Source organism: Oryctolagus cuniculus, chromosome 12 (genome assembly GCF_964237555.1).
Source record: "Oryctolagus cuniculus chromosome 12, mOryCun1.1, whole genome shotgun sequence".
Lineage (NCBI taxonomy): Eukaryota > Metazoa > Chordata > Mammalia > Lagomorpha > Leporidae > Oryctolagus > Oryctolagus cuniculus.
Window position 1 is genome coordinate 23,596,937 of NC_091443.1, and position 20,498 is coordinate 23,617,434.

Below are 20,498 nucleotides of genomic sequence, written 5' to 3' on the forward strand. Positions count from 1 at the left end.
GCCAGGCCCCGCCCCCGGCCGCCCAAGCCCCGCCCCGCGCGCGCCTCGCCCTGGCGGGCGGGGCCTCGGCCTCCGCCTGCGGCCGCCTGCGCGCGGCGCTGCGTGAGGAGGCAGGGGCGGGGTGGAGGCGTTGGCGCTGCCACGTTTAGGCCGCGGGTGCCGGCCGTGGCGCTGGCTGTGGAGGGCGAGGAGGTGGGGCTGGCTCTGAAGCCGGATCCGGATCCGGTACGGTGTACTCCGGCGGGTGAGACTCCGCTGCGCCTGGAGAGGATCGCAGACTCCGGGGCCTCCACGGGTGAGGAGGGGCTGGGGCCGGCGTCCAGTGAGTGGGCCTGGCGCTCCGGGTCATCAAACAGGTGCCCGCTCCCCCGAGCGAGGCCGGCTAGGCCCCCGCCGAGTTCTGTCGGCGCAGCTGGGCGCTCATCTTCGCCACCTGGGTGCACATGGGCGCGGGGAGCGCGGCTCCGAGGAAGTTAAACGGGCGCGCGCGGGGGCAGAGGTTAGGGTGATGCGGGGTCCTGGCAGGGCAGGGGCAGGGGTCTGTCTGCGCGCCCAGGCTTGAGCCGGGTTGGAGGCGGAGGCTCGGCTCCGGATGGGCGCGAACGTCTCGGGCCGCCTTGCCCCTTCTTCCCGGGGCGCGCCCTCGGTGGTCGGGAGCCCCTGGGGACCCCTCGTGCGTCAGCTCTGAGGATCACCTCTGGCACTGCGGACAGAGGGACAGCCTTTGTCTCTCCCTGGGGCTTCTGCCCCTACAAGCACCCACTCGTGATTTCTGTTACAGCAGCTGATGTTTATGTAAGCGGAATAAAGAAATTGAATGGGCCGTTATGGGAATCGGTTCGTCAGGGTAGTCGCTCATGAGCGAATCCTACAATGGATCTCAAGGAATTATTGAGATTTATTTAGGCAGGGCTCGCTTGTAGGGGAGACGGAGCTACCTATCAGGTGAAAACTGTTTGATGATGCAAACATTGGTTAGGCATCTGTCAGCACCGGTGTCGTAGAGGAAAACGGGGATTCTGGTCCTAATCCATTCATTTCCTGTTACCTTGCCTGGAGGTAACACAGGAAATGTGTTACCAACTTCCTCGTGGGGGGACTGGGAACAGTGAATGCTTGGGTTGTAGGGATTAAATAAGCCGTGAAAAAATACCTCAAAATTCGTGCAGTTGCACTATTTAGTGAATGTGGCAAGGCGTGTTAAAATCAGTGGAACAAAATGTTTAGGTTCAGAATGTGGTCAAGTTGTTACAAAATGTATATAGACCAGCCACAAGGTACCCATCCGACTGAGTCCCTTTCACCCTCCATCACCATGTGTTGCTCTAAGGTGTCCCAGGACCTACTGAGCTATAAACAATACGGCAATTTAAACTTGACTTTAGACTGTGTCTTGTGATTTTGTATATGGGCTTTAAAAACTCTCCAAGTATATTACTTGTTGCTTCCAGTAGGTATTTTTTTCTAGCAAAGATTCTCTCCATTTGTATTTCAATCTGATAGAGATTCCTGGAAACCAAATTGCTGGAACTGTATTTAAAAAAATAACTCAGTTGAGTGAAAACCTTTATCAGAGATTACTTGGGCCAGTTTGGGATTCTTATTTCTTCTGGGTTTTCTGAAATGTTGACTTCCAGGTAAGTCAAATCATTAATCAGTCATTCACTAGGCTTTTATTGGCTTAGGGTTAGGCATTTATGGGTCTTGTAAAGTGCACGCCAATTTCAGTTAAACTGAAAAGGCTCTTGAATATTTAAGAAGGGCTGAGTTTTACTTTTTGAAGTTACTCTAAAAACTTTTAAATAAGAACATAATGATAACAAGATGCTGCTCTAAACTATGCTAATTTTTTTAAGTTTCCTACTTTTGCAGGACCGGGATGCACCTAAGAGGCTAAAATATCTCTTCTGTGAGCCACCTGTTTGGTTCTTTTCTAAAATCCCTTGGAAACTGGCATCAAATCACATCCTGTTTTCCTCTGCCTGACATATTATTCAGGCACCAGCTGGATTTTACTGTTTGAGGACGCAGTGACAAAGTCAGCCTTAAGTATGGCTGTTTTGTAAAATAGCTCATAAAAACATTGCTTATATTAATTCTCCACTACCTTATCAATGGATCTTTATTTTTATCCATAATGTTTTGTTTAATGTATTTTGACTAGTCTGAAATTCCCACTTTCCAAATACAAGTTGCAAATGTGGCTTTTGGTGAAATGTGGAACCCTGGCACGACACAGCAAGGCATTCATCTACAGGAGTGCATCTCCAGTGTGTGGTAGTCAGGAACGCAGACTTTGAGGTCGCACGGCCCAGCAGGACTGGCTGTGTAATGTGGGGTAACTCCTGCAAAATCACAAGGCAGGTCTCTATGGTAAGAAATTCATGAGAATTTCAAAACAGTGGCAGCAGCGGATTAAACCAAGTGAGGGACCTGTACACAGGTCTAGCACTGATAAGCTAACCTCATTGTGTTTTGAACTTTGACTCTGTTCCTTGTTGGTACTGTAACCTGGTACAAGTTACTGCCCCTGTGTCCTTGGCTGTGAAGTCCGGATAATAATGGTACATACAACTTTGAGTGTAGTTTTAAGAGTTAACAGATGTAAAATACTCAATAAATATTAGCCAGCGTTATTTATTTTTTAGGATCATTCATGGACTAGGACCATCTGATTATGGAAAGCACAGGAAAAGTATTAGTACTCACTATAGTTAAAAAACCTTAAAGGCTTCATAGCCCTAGCTCCTGTGTGCCTCTCGCCTCTCTTATAAAAATGACTAACCCTGTTTTGTCTGTTTTCCAGGCTGTGTCTTACTGTAACCTTAAGCAACTACATAGGAAAAAAAAAAATCTACTGAACTTTAAATTTTGCTAGTATTCCTCTAAATACTATTTTAAGCTTTCTTGAAACTTCACCCCTAAAGTTATGTTATATACTTAAGTTTTTAATAGGTTTTGGCTTCTGTATTTAATGTACATTTTATCCTCTTGACAGATACTTACCTTGAGTACATGAAAAGCAACGTTGCTACCCATCTTCCACTTTGAAATTATGCACAAAAGCCTCAGGGGTCCAATTATCAGGGACACACACTGAAATCAGCCTATTAAAAACCCATTTCAAATTTGTTAAATTTGATGTGAATGATTGTTTTAATCAGAATTTATAGCCTTTCCTTACTATTTTTAGAACTAAGTATAGGCTGGCGCCGCGGCTCACTAGGCTAATCCTCCGCCTTGTGGCACCGGCACACCGGGTTCTAGTCCCGGTTGCCCCTCTTCCAGGCCAGCTCTCTGCTGTGGCCAGGGAGTGCAGTGGAGCATGGCCCAAGTGCTTGGGCCCTGCACCCCATGGGAGACCAGGATAAGTACCTGGCTCCTGCCATTGGATCAGCACAGTGCGCCGGCCGCAGCGTGCCGGCCACGGCGGCCATTGGAGGGTGAACCAACGGCAAAGGAAGACCTCTCTGTCTGTCCACTCTGCCTGTCAAAAAAAAAAAAAAAAAAAAAAAACTAAGTATATATAATGCATGTCCGGTAACTTGATCTGATTTCTTTTTGGGGAAAAATTCTCTCAGTACTCCACATAATAAACTACTTTTTTATTCTTTACTTTCTAAGAAAGCTAACTTTTGGTATAACCTAAACATAATAGATAGTCTCATTCTTTTTGTAGTCCCTGCATCTAGCACAGTGCCTGGATCATGAATTAATTTAAGGGTGAAAAAAAGTTAAGAATTTATAAACTTTTAAATATGTTCCTATGAGAATGTTTCTTGTTGAGGGCTTGCATTGCGCCAGGCACCCACTCAGTGCCTGTGGCATCTAGTGGCGCGGTTCACTCTTGCAGTAATCTCAGCTCCTCTTCACAATAAGGAAGCAGGAGTCTAGGAGCTGCGTTGCCTTAGCTCATTTCATCAAGCTGATACTTAAACAGCCAGACTCCAAAGCTCAGGCTTTTTCCTGGCCTAGGTTTAAATCCTGGCTTTGCTAATTCTGTGACCTTGGGCAAGTTACTTAAGGTTTCCAGTGCTTCAGGGAAAGTGGAGATAACAATCACACCTGCACTGTAGCTCTCTGAAGTAAATGAATTAGCGATGTGCCACCTTCTCTGAACAGTGCTGGCACACAGTATGTGCAGAACAAGCGTCCACTTCTGTTATCGCAACACACTGCCTCCCCTAAGCCTGTACTGTACTGCAGCATTCCCTGTATAGTCCCATGGGCAGAAATGGAGTCCACCGGAAAGTTGAGAATGTTTACCTTAAAGCATATTGTGGCTTATGAATTAGAGAACATTTGGGAGTTAAGTCATTAGGAAAATTATCACTAAACTATAAGTTTCTCTATGTGGGTGTAGATAGAAATGAAAGTTGGAGTCTCTTTAGTCTCCTAATTATTAGGAGCACCATTTCTTCCAGCAGCTCTGAGCGCACGGAAGTGCTGCCCTCCCATTTTATGCTTCATAAAATCTGTTTTTCATTCCTCCTGTCATATGTTCATCTCACTTTATTAGACCACTAGTGAACACACCCATTTTTGAGTATTCAGACAGAAGGGGAAAGCAGGTGTTTGGCCTAGCCATGAAGATTGCACAGTAGAGACCTGGGTTTGAGCATTGGCTTCATCTCCTTACTCCAGCTTCCTGCTACTGCAGGCCCTGCGAGGCAGAGGAGACAGCTCAAATAACTGGGTTCCTGTCACTCATGTGAGAGACCAGGATTGAGCTCATAGTTTCATTTCCAGACAGTAGGGTGAGGACTTGGGGGAGGGGTGGACATTTGGGGAGTAAACCATTGGCTGGGAGCTCACTTTATCACATCACATAACTAGATAGTTTTAAAGATGGAGAGGAATACCATAATTGAACATTTTGTAACAGCATAAAAGACACTGACTATTCTTTTTATTTGAAAAGCAGAGAGATAGGAAAGAGAAACAGATCTTCCATCTGCTTCAGTGCCCAAATACCACAACAGTCAAGGCTAGTCCAGGCTGAAGCCAGGAGTCTAGAACTCAATGCTGGTCTCCCATGTAGAAGGCAGGACCCCAGGCACTTGAGCCATTACCTCATGCCTCCCAGGGTGCACACCAGCATTAAATTGGAATGAGATATGAGACTTGGGTGTGAACCCAGGCATGTCAAAATGCAATGGGGTACCTCAAGTGGCACCGTAATTTGGACCAAATGCTTGCCCCCACACTGGCTATTATTTTTTAAAAACAAGTAGAATTATTATTTCTTAAGATTTATTTATTTGAAAGGTAGGGTTACAGAGACAGACATCTTCCATCTGCTGGTTTACTCCCCAAATGGCTGTAACAGCCATGGCTGGACCAAGCACTTGAGCCATCCTCTGCTGCTTTTCCCAAGCCATTAGCAGGGAGCTGGATTGGAAGTGGTGGAGCCAGGATACAAACTGGTGCATATATGGGATGCCAGCATTGACGGCAGCAGCTTAACCCCTATGCTATGATGGCCTGTATGCTGGTTGTTCTTAAACTGCTTATGTGCAGCTGAGAAATTTGTATTATAAAAACAATATCTAGAGACTCTTGATTTATCTATCATAGCTAATGTCAGATATTGCTGGGAATGCAGAGTAATTTGAGCGAGTTCATCAATTATTTCTCCTCATGGTTCAGGTAAAAAAAGAAACTGTATAACCACTAAGTCTTTGTCAAGACTAATAAATGATTCCTTAGTCCAATTAAAAAATCCAAGAATACAATATAAAACATTTGAACTGTTGAGGAGTCAGCTGTTTAGTACATGAGTGGCACCAACTCATAGTTTAAAGTATTTTGGCCGGCGCCGCGGCTCACTAGGCTAATCCTCCGCCTTGCGGCGCTGGCACACCGGGTTCTAGTCCCGGTCGGGGCGCCGGATTCTGTCCCGGTTGCCCCTCTTCCAGGCCAGCCCTCTGCTGTGGCCAGGGAGTGCAGTGGAGGATGGCCCAGGTGCTTGGGCCCTGCACCCCATGGGAGACCAGGAAAAGCACCTGGCTCCTGGCTCCTGCCATCGGATCAGCGCAGTGCGCCAGCCGCAGCGCGCCGGCCACGGCGGCCATTGGAGGGTGAACCAACAGCAAAGGAAGACCTTTCTCTCTGTCTCTCTCTCTCACTGTCCACTCTGCCTGTCAAAAAAAAAAAAAAAAAGTATTTTAAAAGACCTGTTAATGCGGCCAGTGTTTTGGTGCAGCAGGTTAAGCTGCTGCCTGTGGTGCTGGCATCCCATATGGGCACCAGTTCGAGTCCCAGCAGCTCCACATGGGATTCAGTTCCCTTGCTAATGGCCTGGGAAAGCAGGAGAAGATGGCCCAAGTGCTTGGGCCTCTGCACCCATGTGGGAAACCTGGATGAAGCTCCTGGCTTTGGTCTGCACCAACCCTGGCCGTTGCAGCTGTTTGGGGAGTGAACCAACGAATGGAAGACCTCTCTTTGCCTCTTACTCTCCCTCTCTGTAACTCTGACTTTCATATAAAATAAATAAACCTTAAAAACACAGGAAAAATCCTTCCAATGGCATTTATATTAAGAAATAACCTGGCCGGCGCCGCGGCTCACTAGGCTAATCCTCCACCTAGCGGCGCCAGCACACCGGGTTCTAGTCCCGGTTGGGGCTCCGGATTCTGTCCCGGTTGCCCCTCTTCCAGGCCAGCTCTCTGCTATGGCCCAGGAGTGCAGTGGAGGATGGCCCAGGTGCTTGGGCACCTGCACCCGCATGGGAGACCAGGAGAAGCACCTGGCTCCTGGCCTCGGATCAGCGCAGTGCGCCAGCTGTGGCGGCCATTGGAGGGTGAACCAACGGCAAAAAGGAAGACCTTTCTGTCTCTCTCTCTCACTGTCCACTCTGCCTGTCAAAAAAAAAAGAGAAAGAAATAACCTGACCATAGTTTCCCTTGTATGAAATGTCTTAACATTTGAAATTTTATTGTAGATCTAACTGGAAAGATGAAACCTGATGAAACACCAATGTTTGACCCTAGTCTTCTCAAAGAAGTGGACTGGAGTCAGAATACAGCTACATTTTCTCCAGCCATTTCTCCAACACATCCTGGAGAAGGTTTGGTTTTGAGGCCTCTTTGTACTGCTGACTTAAACAGAGGTATGAAGGCACCTAGTTTACAAGTCCTAATTATCAGGATTATAATTAGCCTTGTTTTCTCCATAAGCATGATGCTGCTACCTTTATAAAGTATTCTTTACTTTTGGACTGTTGTTTTTAAAATATCAGGGCCACCCAATTCCACTGTTTTGGTGTCATGGCTAAGTCCAAATATTGTGAAATAACTTAAATACAACATTGCTACTTCCTAATTAAGCCAAAAGATTTCTCAAATAGGTGAAATTATCATGCATGATGACACATAAGGAAGAACCTTCCAAAAGATGCCAGATGGGAAGTGAGGGCAGGTATCAGTTTTCCTGGATAAGTTAAAAGGGTTTTGTGTGTAGGTGTGTGTGTATATACACACATATATATATTTCTATATTATATATATTTGAAACATGTAAACTCTCCCAAATAATGTCCTTAAACTTTGGTAATTAAAAGTCAAGATTTTACTTTTTACTTTTTATAGTTTTCTCTTTAGTATGAAATCTGAAGAAGATAATTTTGCTTTGATCATTGAATATGCAAAAAATAAGACTAAAAAACTATTTATACTTTGGTTACCGATACCGTATTTGCTCATAGTAAGACTTTTGCACTTCTAAGTAAAACTGAACTGTATGTTTGGGAAAACTTGTCGGCACTGCATTGAACTTCAATTGCACTGAGAAAGCTTTGTGCTGGATCTGTGCATGCTGGATATGACGGTGCAGCACTATTTCAGAAACTTCAGGCCTGTAAGGCAGCTCATGAGATCTGTTTTTATTATATGTAGTGAGCACAGAAAGAATTATAAAATAATTAAAAGATGAATCATTATGGAAGGCTTTCAAAAAACAATTGCCTATTATCTACTTAAAACTACTTCTTTTAATATCGTATCTTGTTTTTGCTCTTCTCATGACTTAAAATCTGTTTTTCAAAACTAGGCTTTTTTAAGGTCCTGGGTCAGCTGACAGAGACTGGAGCCATCAACCCTGAACAATTTATGAGTAAGTATGGTGCACCTTTCCCCAAAGGAAAGAGAGGGAAATGATGTCTTGTGGAGAACCCTGTTTGGTGCCTACTTGTGTTTCTATTCAAGTAGCTCAAAGTTACTCAAATAACAACTTAGGTATTTTGTTATTTAAATATTTAATATGATCAAGTTGTTCTAGAAGTAGCAATCACTTTGTTTTGCAAAATACCTAATCTTCAGTAATTACTATAGCATAAGACCTAGGTGGAGCTTTAGAGATTTTTTGATTGTAGTATTTCCTGTCATGTGTTTAGGTTATTCACAGAAGTTTCATCACCAATTCAAAAATATACCAGCATATATTCTAACTTTATATGTGAAGGTTAGCAGGAATTTCAAAATTAGTCCAACCCCACCATCTCTCCAGAGAGATTACCCAGGACTTTCCCACCTTCACAGGCAGTTCTTCCTAAGGAAAGCACTCCAGTGTTACTCTGCCTGGTACTTAACTGCCTTTCTGTGTTTCTGTAATTCTTCATTTCTCTGCAGATGGTGATTTTATTTTGTTCTCTGGATGACCTTCTTGAGAAGGAAGAACTTCATTCTTTGATTTTCACTGTTTCCTTTCAATGAATTTATTTCTTCTAGAGTAAGACTGTACAATGACTTAGACTGTTAGGGCCAATTTTGACTCCCAGATTCTTTCTTGCATGCATTATCAGAGAAAAAACTATGTCATTTCAACAACATAAGTACTTAAAAAAAAAAATCAGTGTTGACTATAGTGTGTCTTTGTTATGTTAACTCTAGAAAAATTACTTAAAAATGGAAGCATATTTTTCACCTTCCTGCAAGTTACTTTCATATAAGATAAAAACAATGAAATCTTTCTAAGGGAAAGTAACATAATCACAAAACTCCAGAGATCACAAAAAGAAAGTTGAAAACTACTTTTGTGAAAATATTTTAAAACCAAGACTAAGAATTATAGCATAGAGCCATGTAAGCCCGTTGAAATTTGCAATTTTGTTCTATTTAAATATTGGTTGAGTATAAAGGTTAAAGAAATCTAAGTAAAGTTACTACATAATGAAGATACTGAAGTTTTAATTCATTAGCGACATAAAATAGCAATAAATTACAGTGTATCTTCATTATAAGTGCTGTTCAATCTAATGGACACTGATTGCTTGTATTCCAGCTACTTGGTCACTTTTAATACAGTTCTTTAGAAATAGAGAGTAAATTACTAGTAAAATAGCCTGAAATATTCAATAATTAAGTCAACTAATACTATTATTAAATAGTCAATAATTAAGTCAACCAATACTAGTACGTTTCTGAGAACTTATAAAGCTGATTACTTGCTATATAACACTTTGTTTTCCATTTTCCACAGAATCTTTTGAACATATGAAGAAATCTGGGGATTATTACGTTACAGTTGTAGAAGATGTGACTCTAGGACAGATTGTTGCTACAGCAACTCTGATAATAGAACATAAATTCATCCATTCCTGTGCTAAGGTATGTGCTCAAATTAATGTTGATGAGTAAAATAGGTCTTTTTTTTTTTTTTGCTCAGAAAACTGACCTTGAGTTTCTGCTAGACAAACATGTTTTCTCCTTATTTTCCATTGCTTCTTAGAAATCTCTTAGTAATAGGGATTTTCCCAGTGAGAGCTATACAAAAGAAAACATCAGCAGTATGAAGTGTTTATTAAAATTATTCTATAAGGTGTTAGTTTTGGTATAAATTCTTCAGAAATACTTTAGCTATTTCTATCAGTTTACAAGTGGCAAAAGGTTCAGAATACCATATTCTGTTCTATTTGTAATACTTCTAATGCCTGTAGCACTGTGAGTCACTTCTATGGATTAATTTTGGTGTGAAATTTATTTGGATCTCCAAAATAAACTGCTGTAAGGAGGGCAGTGAATGATGGATGCACTATGTTCACAAAAAGATGACTTCTTGGTAATGTATATTCAGAGATTTGGTTAGAATGACGGTGTTTGGAGGTTGGGGAACCAGGCAAAACAAGATGAGACCACAGATTGATTCATAATACTATTTGCTGTGTGATGATAATAAACTATTGTTTGCATTTTTTTTTGTGAAGTCCACGTTTACAAAACATGCTTCTTTTTATCAACACATTCTGTTTATTTGTTGGGTTAGCTAAAATAAAAATAGGTGCCCTAGGCCTTTAATTACTTTAAATATTTCCAGAGAGGAAGAGTAGAAGATGTTGTCGTTAGTGATGAATGCAGAGGAAAGCAGCTCGGCAAATTGTAAGTAAGCAGGATTAGTAAATACTTTTAGTCTCTTGCCAAGATACTTGTTAAAACTAAACCCATTCTCTATAGCTAAGATTGAATTTAGTGGAAAAGTATTGTACAACTTTTACCTCAATAATCATATACTATAGAAGTATACTCCGGGGCCGGCGCCGTGGCTCAATAGGCTAATCCTCCACCTTGCGGCGCCGGCACACCGGGTTCTAGTCCCGGTTGGGGCGCCGGATTCTGTCCCGGTTGCCCCTCTTCCAGGCCAGCTCTCTGCTATGGCCAGGGAGTGCAGTGGAGGATGGCCCGGGTGCTTGGGCCCTGCACCCCATGGGAGACCAGGAAAAGCACCTGGCTCCTGGCTCCTGCCAGGATCAGCGCGGTGCGCCGGCTGCAGCGGCGGCCATTGGAGGGTGAACCAACGGCAAAGGAAGACCTTTCTCTCTCTGTCTCTCTCTCTCTCACTGTCCACTCTGCCTGTCAAAAAAAAAAAAAAAAAAAAAAAAAAAAAGAAGTATACTCCTTTATCAACATAACATCTTTTAGTTTTTTAACTTCTAACAGCATTCTCATGCTACTAGGAAATAACTTTTGGGTCAAGTGATTTGCCTGTTAATCTTTTTTTCCTAAATATTTATTTATTTTATTTAGTCAGAATTTCATAGAGGAAAGGCCAGACAATGACAAAGAGCTGTCTGCTCCCCAAATGGCTGTTAACAGCTGGGGCTTGGCCAGCTGATGCCAGAATCTTCTAGGTCTTCTACATAGGTGCAGGGGCCCAAGTCCATTGCTTTCCCAGGCAGTGAACTGGATCAGAACTGGAGCACTCAGGACTGGAACCAGTGCCCATATGGATTGCCCGTGCAGCTGATGGCGGCAGCCTGACCCACTGCACTACAGCACCAGCCCCCCATTTATCACATTAACAGACAAAGGAAATGTTCAACTATTAGAGAATATTCTGTGACCTTGTTCTCATTAAGTGTAGAAATATATACTCAAACAGCTTGTGCTGTACAAAGGGGCTTCAAAAAGTTCGTGCAAAAATCTGATCAGCAGGCCAGGCATTTAGTAGAATGGTTAAGACACTGCTGGGGAAGCCCACAATCCTATTCTCAGGGTACCTGGTTTGAGTCCTTGCTCCACTTTCTGTTCCTGCTAATGTGCACCCTAGGAAGCAGCAGTGATGGCTCAAATTTGTGGGTCCCTGCCACCCGCATGGGAAACGGAGTCTCAGCTTCTGGCTTTGGCTGTGGCTATTGTAGGCATTTTGGGAGTGAAGCAGCAGATGGAAAGAATGTGTTTCTCTGCCTTTCAAGTAAAATGAAAATAAATAAATGGAATTAAAAGATGTGACTTTTCCATTAATTTTGCACTATTTGAAGGATTTGTAAAGATGTATGCATTTTTGCTGATTTCACATGTTAATTTAGACCTATCTTGAATTAGTGATACATACTTTCATAAATACTGACATGACTTTAAAAATGAGAACCTATTAAGTGACCATTTCATATGGGAATATTGACTATTTACTCCTAAGTGGTTTGAATACTTAGAATAAAGATCTTTTGCAGAATAATCTTGGCAGTATTTTTAAAAAGATCGATAGTATTTAGTATTAACATGAATTAACCTATTTTTGAAGAGGGTTTAGCATGAGTACTAACTATCCTGTTAATGGGCTGCAGATTACTGTATTAAGTATATCTGAAACCAAATAAAAACATTCTGGTGATTTAAATGCTTACCAACTTTCAGTATGAATATGTAAATGAATACAACAGTAAAAGATGTGATCTAAAAACTATTTGTAATAAAAATAAAAACTAAAGCTTTATAACATTATCCATGTTAATAAAATCTTTTTATTAATAAGTGCTCTTTCCCCACTCTCACCCCCCTTTTAAATTTCAGGTTATTATCAACCCTTACTTTGCTAAGCAAAAAACTAAACTGCTATAAGATTACCCTTGAATGTCTACCACAAAATGTTGGTTTCTATAAAAAGTTTGGATATACAGTATCTGAAGAAAACTACATGTGTCGGAGATTTCTGAAGTAAAAAAGTCTCTTAAGAAAAGAATACTACTACAAGGCTGTACTCTTCAGAGAGAAAATATTGTTGCTGCAACCCAGTGACCTCCATAAATACTGGACTGAAAAAAAATCCCAATAGAAGTATAATGACATTTAGAAGATTACTTTGGGCTGGTGGGGCATACTGAGTTTAGCTTACAAATGAATATTATAAAGGGGATGATTTTTAACCAAAGGAATATATTTTTAACTTGAATCTTTTCTTGCATTGTATTTTTCTAAAGTTTGGCTTTGTTTCTTGGTAGTCAATAAGGTAGTAAGGTGTTAAATGTCTGCTATCTATACTGCTCTTTTTTTAAAAAGCATACACCAGGGCTGGCCGGCCTTGTTGACTGGGTTAAGCCACTGCTCATGATGCCAGCATCCCATTTGGAGCACTAATCTGAATGTCCTGGATGCTCTACTTCCAATCCAGTTTCCCGCTGATGTGCCTAGAAAGATGTCTTAAGTACCTGGGCCCCTGCCACACATGTGGGAGAGCAGGATGGAGAGCCTGACTCCTGACTTTGGCCTGGCCCAGCTCCTGCTGTTGAGGCCATTTGGGGAGTGAGGCAGTGAATAGAAGAAATCTCTCCCTCTCTCTGCCTGTCAAATCTTTAAAAAGTTCAGACTGCAATTAAAAACAAATTTATATGTATATAAAGCATACACTGAATAAGGATGTTTCTTATTAGAGTCATAATTTTTTTTGTTTCAAAGAAACATCTTAGTTATATCATTTCCCACATATTAATTACCTGAAGTTGGATAAATTAATTATAACTATAGTATATCTAACATTTGTTGATCCTAATACAAACAACCTGGTCAGCCTTTTAAAATAGAAAAATTTAAATGTAAAGATTCTGTATAGACAAAGTACCATCTCTTCTCTGTGAAATATAATTATTAAAGATAATTCATAATATAGTGGGATATCTAAGGTACAGTGACTTAGCAAAGCTTGGAGTATTTCTAACCTGATTATCTTGTCATGAGTAATCTGAAGCCTCTCTTCCAAGTACTACTTTTATGAAAAATATTACAAAATTGAGTGGAATACTTAAATGTATAGCACTGCATTTGTCACATCCTTAAATTGCTGGTGGATCTTTTTCCATTTAATGCGATTATAATGGTACTGTTATTCTCACTATCCTGTTTTATTTATTTTAATTATTTCTTGAATTTGATACTTTATTAATGGTTCTTATCTTTTGCATTCCATGTCACATTAAATTGGTTCATACGATGGTCTTTTGTGAGAATCCCATCTGTGCTTTTTGAGTATTCTATTCAGCTATTAAAGCCTTCAAATTTTAGTTTTGTAACCTCCTTGTTAGATGAACTTGGAAAGTAAAGACCACCTTTTTCTCATCTGAGACCTCAACTGGATTTTAGCTCTCCCTCCAGTCAGTTTCCTGAAACCAAAGGAATCCTTGGCCAGTAGAGGGTGCACTAATCTACTCTTGGCCTATCCACATGACCTGACCTGTTCTGTCTGTTCCCAAGTCCTACAATATTAGCATGACAATAAGTAAATTCTGGTAATTAAACTCATGTTTAAAAAAAAGCCTTGGGATGGCATTGTGGTGCTACAGGTTAAGTTGCCCCTAGTAATCCCAGCATCCCAGGTGGCAGGGCCAGGTTTGAGTCCCACCTATTCTGCTTCTGATCTAGCTTCCTGCTGACGTATCCTAGAAGGTAGTAGAAGATGGCCCAAATGACTGGGCACTACCACCTTCATGGGAGACCTGGGTTGTGTTCTTTGATCCAGGCTTTGGCCCCTCTGCAGCCCTGGCCATTGCAATCATTTGGGGAGTGAATCAGCGAATATATGGGAGTTCACTCTCTGACTCTCAAAGCAAAATAATCTTGGTAAAAGGCAAGATTCAGTACTTTATTACATTTCTTAATATTGACCCATTTGAGATAAAAACATCAACAAGGTTGGTAATTCAGTAAACAACTTTCTGTGGTGTTAATGTCTTAAGAGTAAGCCCTCCTATAAACTTCCTAGATAAGGTAACATATATAAAATGGTGTCATCAAGGAGGAAAATGCTAATTTGATTTTAGCTTTGGTTAACAAAACCAGAGTTAGGACTTCCTTTATAAAGCCCTACTGAGTAAACTTGAATATGAAAAGAAGCTGATCAGACATTGAATATATCAACTATTTAACCATAGTTTTGGCAGTTTACTTAAGAAAAGGTTAAATGAAGTAACATTTGTGATTTTTACTGTGCCCCATGTTTTGTGTATCTGTATTCACTTACTTAAAATGTATTATAGTATCTCTGAAATCTGGCTGCATTTTATAATCAATGGCTTGTCACTGGTTAGTTTACAATATATTACCATTTAATGGTATCTAAAATAATGGTATAAGTGTGATAGGGTTTTATAAATGCAAAGAAGGTACTTGTGCAAGTCTTGAAATAGGTGGAAAACTGGATGACCTACCCTACAGCCACAAATTCACTTCCAACTGCAAACCTGTTCAATTAATCTTTAAAAATACACTTTAGCTAGAATTTGGAGCTTGTGTGGTCTACTGACCGTAATTTTTTTCCATACTGTTTCTGTAGCATACTCTCAAAATGGTTTAAATGTCTGATTTCATTTATCCTTCTTCTGTAGGAGTAAAGTTAGGTTACTTTTACCCAGCAGGTAACAATCTAAATAAAGAAATACTGAGGCATAAGCAGTATGAATGAGCTTTGCATTTTTTTTTTTTTAGGTATAATGGCACAACATTTTAATACAACCACCAATCTTCACAAAATAATTTTAATACTTTGTGCCTAGGCTAGCAGCATCCTGCACTGTGACATTACTAGACATACATAAGCATTTTTTCCAAGTACAAATATTAAAAGCAGAATAATGTAAGCAATTGCCTATACAAAGATAAATAGACATTGTAGGTTATTTTCTTCTTGAATCATTTTTGCTGCATAGTAAATTGCAATTACATGTCAGTATAATGTTACTGATCTATAGAATACACTTGGAACTGTGAGGTATGGCAACTCCCTGTGAGAGAGCTAACATGTAAACCTGAATATTTTGAGTGAATTTGTTTAGCTGCCACAGATGGGAAAGACAAAGAAAATCCAGCCTTCGAAGACCCCAGAAACTTATTTTTCTAATAATAATAATAATAATAATATCATCCTCTAAAATCCTCAGCTTTTCCCTATCTTTTCCTTCCTGGTTGGAATACCTTTTAATGGAGAAAGATAAAGTAAATATAGAAATGAAGCTATGTTTGTTATGGGATTGTGGATTAAGCCAGTTATTTAACAACAAAAAAAAAAATCCGCCAGGTAACTGCTCATTTACTTTACATCAAGTTGAGAGCCTGATATATACATCTCAACTTTATAATTCAAGATTGCAGTTAAATATGTAATTCATTTGAATTACCATGGTAATAAGACAATTAGAAACCTTATATATTTTCAAAAAGGACATGCTTAACATTTTCTGACAAGACTTGTAAACGCAGATGAAGTCAAATATCCTCTCAAAATGAATGTTCTGCTCTAAAAGTTAAGTGGTTTAGAGTTGGTAGCAAAAACTATCATGGTTTAACTTTTCCATCATGGGATACATACAAAGGTAACTGCTGTTTAAACATCTAATCAGTAAGAAGTTAACATGAACCAGTTAACTGAAATTCAAAGGTAAAACTGCCATTCTATTTTGAATATCTTCAGTATTCAAGTTTCATACTTTTGAAAAGGACAAGAAAGTAGTTTTGATATGCCCAGATTGTTTTATGTTAAAAACACATGGTCACTCACATTATTCAGATACTTGAGAAAATAATTCATGATTGGATAAACTTGGTTAATTTAACTTGCAAAATATCAGTGGAAGTATAGGAATTACATAAATGGAATCAAACACGACAAATGTTACGGGAAGAGCTTAGGTGAGTAGATCTAAGAAGCAGTTTGCAGTGTACATGAAGAAAGAACAGCCTCTTGATTTGTCCTCATTAGTATTGTACTCAAGATGACGGAAGTCCCTTTTCACTGCTTATGAGACTAACTTTAATATATAGTGCTGCACAGGCACTTTAGTGACAATATAAAAATTATAGTGGTTCTAAAAAGTGGGAAATGACCAGCTATAATTTAAAAAAAAAAAAATAACAAATTTCTGTATTATTGGCCACATTACCAGAGAGGGCATGTCTATTTGTGAAAATAAACAAAAAAACCCTGCTAGTTGCTTCATTTCCGAAACAATAATAATATGAAGCATCATCAGTTACTAGATTGAGAGATGTCTGCTGACCTATCCAACAGTTATTTATATACAGCAAAATTATGTTACCTGGTAGTTTACCAGCTGGAACTTTTGAACACCCAATGCAATCTTGACTCCACAAGACCACTACACCAAATGACCTAATCATACAACTGGATACTGGACCACAATGCGATTAACAGTATGTTTCAGGGCGGAGAGATCGAAGGGAAATCAGAAGAGGGAACTTCCTGGGTCAATAGGAATTAACTTTAATTAACAGAGCAATTTTAACTAATTCCCATTCTCCTACCATGCTGGATAAAAAAGCTCTCACTCTACTATTACACTATAGGAGGAATGTAAAGCAAGTAACTTGGTGTAATAGGTTACCTTGCATAGTACCTCTTGGTACCTAAGGGAATGTGTGACTATCATTCCCTCAGTAAAGCACCTCAAGAGAGGACCGAGAAACGTGATACATGGAGTTCTGTTTGTGCTAATGTCATCAACTATAAAAAGTTAAAAACACTCTTCTTCCTTCACTTCATACATAAAATAGCAAAATCAGTTTCTCTTAGAACAATTTTATACATATAAATAAAAACAGAACAAAAGATCCAAAGTGTCTTTGCTAATGCAAATTATGGGGGAAATTTGGATCAACTCATCGCAAAGAACTGATTACATCATCAATTTAAAATACACTGGCATCTCCCACAAATCACTTTTCCCTATAAATGCACCTTCCAAGAAAAGCTTGTCTGAGCTGGAACAATCTCACAGAATCATTTAGACAACATATAAGAGTAACTGGTTCCCTATTACAAATAATTTACCAAGGTTTCTTCAAGCCCCATACTTTCAATTTAAACTAACTAATGGTTTGAAAAGAAATAAATTACAGAAAAATGTAAAGAACTTTTCACTGTTCTACATACTAATTTAGAGGTCATGAGGATTAAAATTTTTTTTAATGATACAAGGCACTTTTCCTTTTTTTTTTTTTTGGGCTTCATTTAGAAAAAATAATGCTACATTGGTTTATTCTCCTTAAAACCATTTTGGACAAAGAAAAAAAGGGATAGGCAACTCTGAAAGGAACAAATACAACAATTGGCTTTTACAAAAAAAAAAAGGGGGGGGGGGGGACCTAACACTATATCCTTGTTTTTTGAGTATCAGATACTATAAAGCATAACATCTTCCTTTCATCATTTTTTTCTATAGGAGAAACAAATCAGGAAGGTAACAGGAAAGGAAGCACTCATTAACTGGATTATGTTAAAGTAACAATAGTTAGCTAATGTCATGATTTAAAGATTGTTAATAAGGGACAAGAAGTTTACAAAGAAGCAAATGGCAGAATCTTGCATTTTGTTAATGTTTCTGTAAGAAGCTCCACCCTACAACTGAACTGTAAAAGTTATCTTAAAAATGTAATATATAGAACACAAAATGAATTTTTAGCAAACTTTTAGGAAATTCTCTTTATAAATTACCCAGATTTTATAAACAAATCCCCCCTAACTTGCATTTTGTTTAAAGTAATAACTATATCATACAAACAAATTTCAAGTATGAAAGTGCATTATTGCAATAATACCTCTTTGCAAGTCCAAAATTCTTGGTTTATAATAAAACTGTAAAGTTTTTTTCTTTTTTTTTAAGGAGTAAAACCATCAGTGCCATCTACAGCAGAAGTCCCACATCTTCACACGCTGCTCACAGACTGCAGAGAACCATGTCTGGAAGCAACATATAACCAAAAAAATCTACTTGTGTTTTTACCAGTTTATGTTATTATTATCTCTATTTTCTTCTTTCTAAACAGAAATTCACACTCTACAGTGTTCCTCTTGCTTCAACCATTCTGTGCAGTTGCCACTTGCATGTTTCCAAAGTCATCATCTTCTTCATGTGTTCTCTTCAAACTGCCTAAAAGTTATTGCATGAACACAACAAAGGGAACTTAAATTCATATTACAGTGTTACAGCCAGTAAAACTATGTTCTTCATGATGTGATACCAAGTACAGACTATGAAGATTCCATGACTGAATTTATAGCAAATTTTAATAACATTTGACTTAAAACATAACTTTCTTCTGTGGGAATAGAACCAACAAAGGCCTTGGTACAAGAAAAATACCACTATTAGAAATCCTTTTTTTTTTTTTTTTTTTTTTTTTTTTGACAGGCAGAGTGGACAGTGAGAGAGAGAGACAGAGAGAAAGGTCTTCCTTTGCCGTTGGTTCACCCTCCAATGGCCGCCGCGGCCGGCGCGCTGCCGATGGCAGGAGCCAGGAGCCAGGTGCTTTTCCTGGTCTCCCATGGGGTGCAGGGCCCAAGCACCTGGGCCATCCTCCACTGCACTCCCTGGCCACAGCAGAGGGCTGGCCTGGAAGAGGGGCAACCGGGACAGAATCCGGCGCCCCGACCGGGACTAGAACCCGGTGTGCCGGCGCCGCTAGGTGGAGGATTAGCCTAGTGAGCCACGGCGCCGGCCTAGAAATCCTTTTATGAGCTGGCGCCACAGCTCAATAGGCTAATCCTCCGCCTTGCGGCGCCGGCACACCGGATTCTAGTCCCAGTCGGGGCGCCGGATTCTGTCCCGGTTGCCCCTCTTCCAGGCCAGCCCTCTGCTGTGGCCTGGGAGTGCAGTGGAGGATGGCCCAAGTGCTTGGGCCCTGCACCCACATGGGAGACCAGGAGAAGCACCTGGATCCTGGCTTTGGATCAGCGCAGTGCACTGGCCGCAGCGCGCCGGCCACGGCAGCCATTGGAGGATGAACCCACGGCAAAAAAAAATGAAGACTTTTCTCTCTGTCTCTCTCACTGTCCACTCTGCCTGTCAAAAAAAAAAAAAAAATCCTTTTATGAAGCTAAGTCCGGCCACAATGTATAGAACATTCCAAATACCAAGAGTCTGGATAGGAGGCAATATGGATCTTAACTAGATTGGAGTTAAGCGCATCATTAAAAAAGGGGGAAGGGATTTTGAAGATACTGTGGAAACAGACTCCACAGGAATGCAAAGTGATTAGAGGTGGCAAAGGAAAGACAAGACACAATGATCACTAGAAGTTGAACTCAGGAATGGATACATATATAGCTTTATCAGTCCGTGTACTTTTGCTGCAGTACAGTGCAGACTTCTGGACCTGTGGATCAATCACCTATGTTCAATTTTGAGGTGAATACTAATCAAGTATATAACCTGTTCTTCCTACTATAAGGCCAGTTTTGGTTCTAATCCTAATGAACTCTAAACATGCTTTCATGTGTTCACCACCCTTTATTTTGAATAAGATCACACAAATGTGTTTAGGGCCCCTTCTCCAGGCTGACTCCTCTTATTAATTATTTTATTATTTTATTCATTTATTTTAATCATTTCAATCCAATTAATTGGAAGTTAACTTAAAACAGGTAGATATCTTCCCCCCAGCATATTCTGGTTGACTAGGCACAGTGGCATAAATAAGTGTAAGCTCAAAGTTTTCTAAACAATTTAAATTATTCAATGTAAGATGTAGGGAACTGGAGCTGGCACTGTGGCATAGTGGGTCAAGCTGCCACCTGCAACACCAGCATCCCATATGGGCATCCATTCCAATCCAGGTCTCTGCTGAGGTGCCTGGGAAAGCTGCAGAAAGTGGCCAAAGCACTTAGGCACCTAACACCCATGTGGGAGACCCAAAGGAATACCCAGACCCTTGGCTTCAGCCTGGCCTAGCCCTGACCATTACAGCCATTTGGGGGAGTAAACCTGTAGACAGAAGAGTTTC

General features: G+C 40.2%; 2 protein-coding genes across 14 annotated transcripts in view; one reads left to right on the plus strand and one right to left on the minus strand.

Moving 5' to 3' along the window:
- The first annotated feature begins 36 nt into the window (after positions 1-36).
- Positions 37-18,626, plus strand: GNPNAT1 (glucosamine-phosphate N-acetyltransferase 1). Of its 7 annotated transcripts, none has more exons than XM_070053655.1 (7): positions 52-295; positions 1,873-1,998; positions 6,944-7,111; positions 8,050-8,112; positions 9,478-9,605; positions 10,312-10,373; positions 12,285-13,698. In XM_070053655.1, the coding sequence occupies exons 3-7, from the start codon at positions 6,958-6,960 to the stop codon at positions 12,430-12,432; spliced, it is 555 nt and encodes a 184-aa protein (XP_069909756.1). In that variant the 5' UTR covers positions 52-295; positions 1,873-1,998; positions 6,944-6,957; the 3' UTR covers positions 12,433-13,698. The 7 variants fall into 7 exon arrangements, with proteins under 7 accessions (XP_069909761.1, XP_069909756.1, XP_069909759.1 ...); XM_070053656.1 differs by lacking the exon at positions 1,873-1,998 and adding an exon at positions 1,504-1,637 and having other exon boundaries at positions 93-295; XM_070053660.1 differs by lacking the exon at positions 1,873-1,998 and having other exon boundaries at positions 37-295.
- STYX (serine/threonine/tyrosine interacting protein) overlaps positions 2,093-20,498 on the minus strand; it is a 39,977-nt gene continuing 21,571 nt past the window's right edge. The window contains exons 11-12 of one of the 7 annotated variants that reach the window (XM_070053654.1): positions 9,673-9,761; positions 8,695-8,733 (exon numbers count right to left, since the gene is read on the minus strand). In XM_070053654.1, coding sequence (XP_069909755.1) covers positions 9,706-9,761 — 56 coding nt within the window. In that variant the 3' untranslated portion in view covers positions 8,695-8,733; positions 9,673-9,705. Of the gene's footprint in view, positions 2,346-8,694; positions 8,784-9,411; positions 9,762-15,153; positions 18,647-20,498 lie in introns of those variants that run through there. The other 6 variants (XM_051822867.2, XM_051822865.2, XM_051822863.2 and 3 more) reach the window with 6 other exon arrangements.

What these genes read in the sequence shown, in the direction of transcription:
- GNPNAT1 (XM_070053660.1), top strand. Translation starts at nt 6,958, where the DNA reads ATGAAACCTGATGAAACACCAATGTTTGACCCTAGTCTTCTCAAAGAA. An exon ending in CAACCCTGAACAATTTATGA is followed by an intron (nt 8,113 to 9,477) that starts GTAAGTATGGTG and finishes CATTTTCCACAG; the next exon opens with AATCTTTTGAACATATGAAG. An exon ending in TCATCCATTCCTGTGCTAAG is followed by an intron (nt 9,606 to 10,311) that starts GTATGTGCTCAA and finishes AAATATTTCCAG; the next exon opens with AGAGGAAGAGTAGAAGATGT.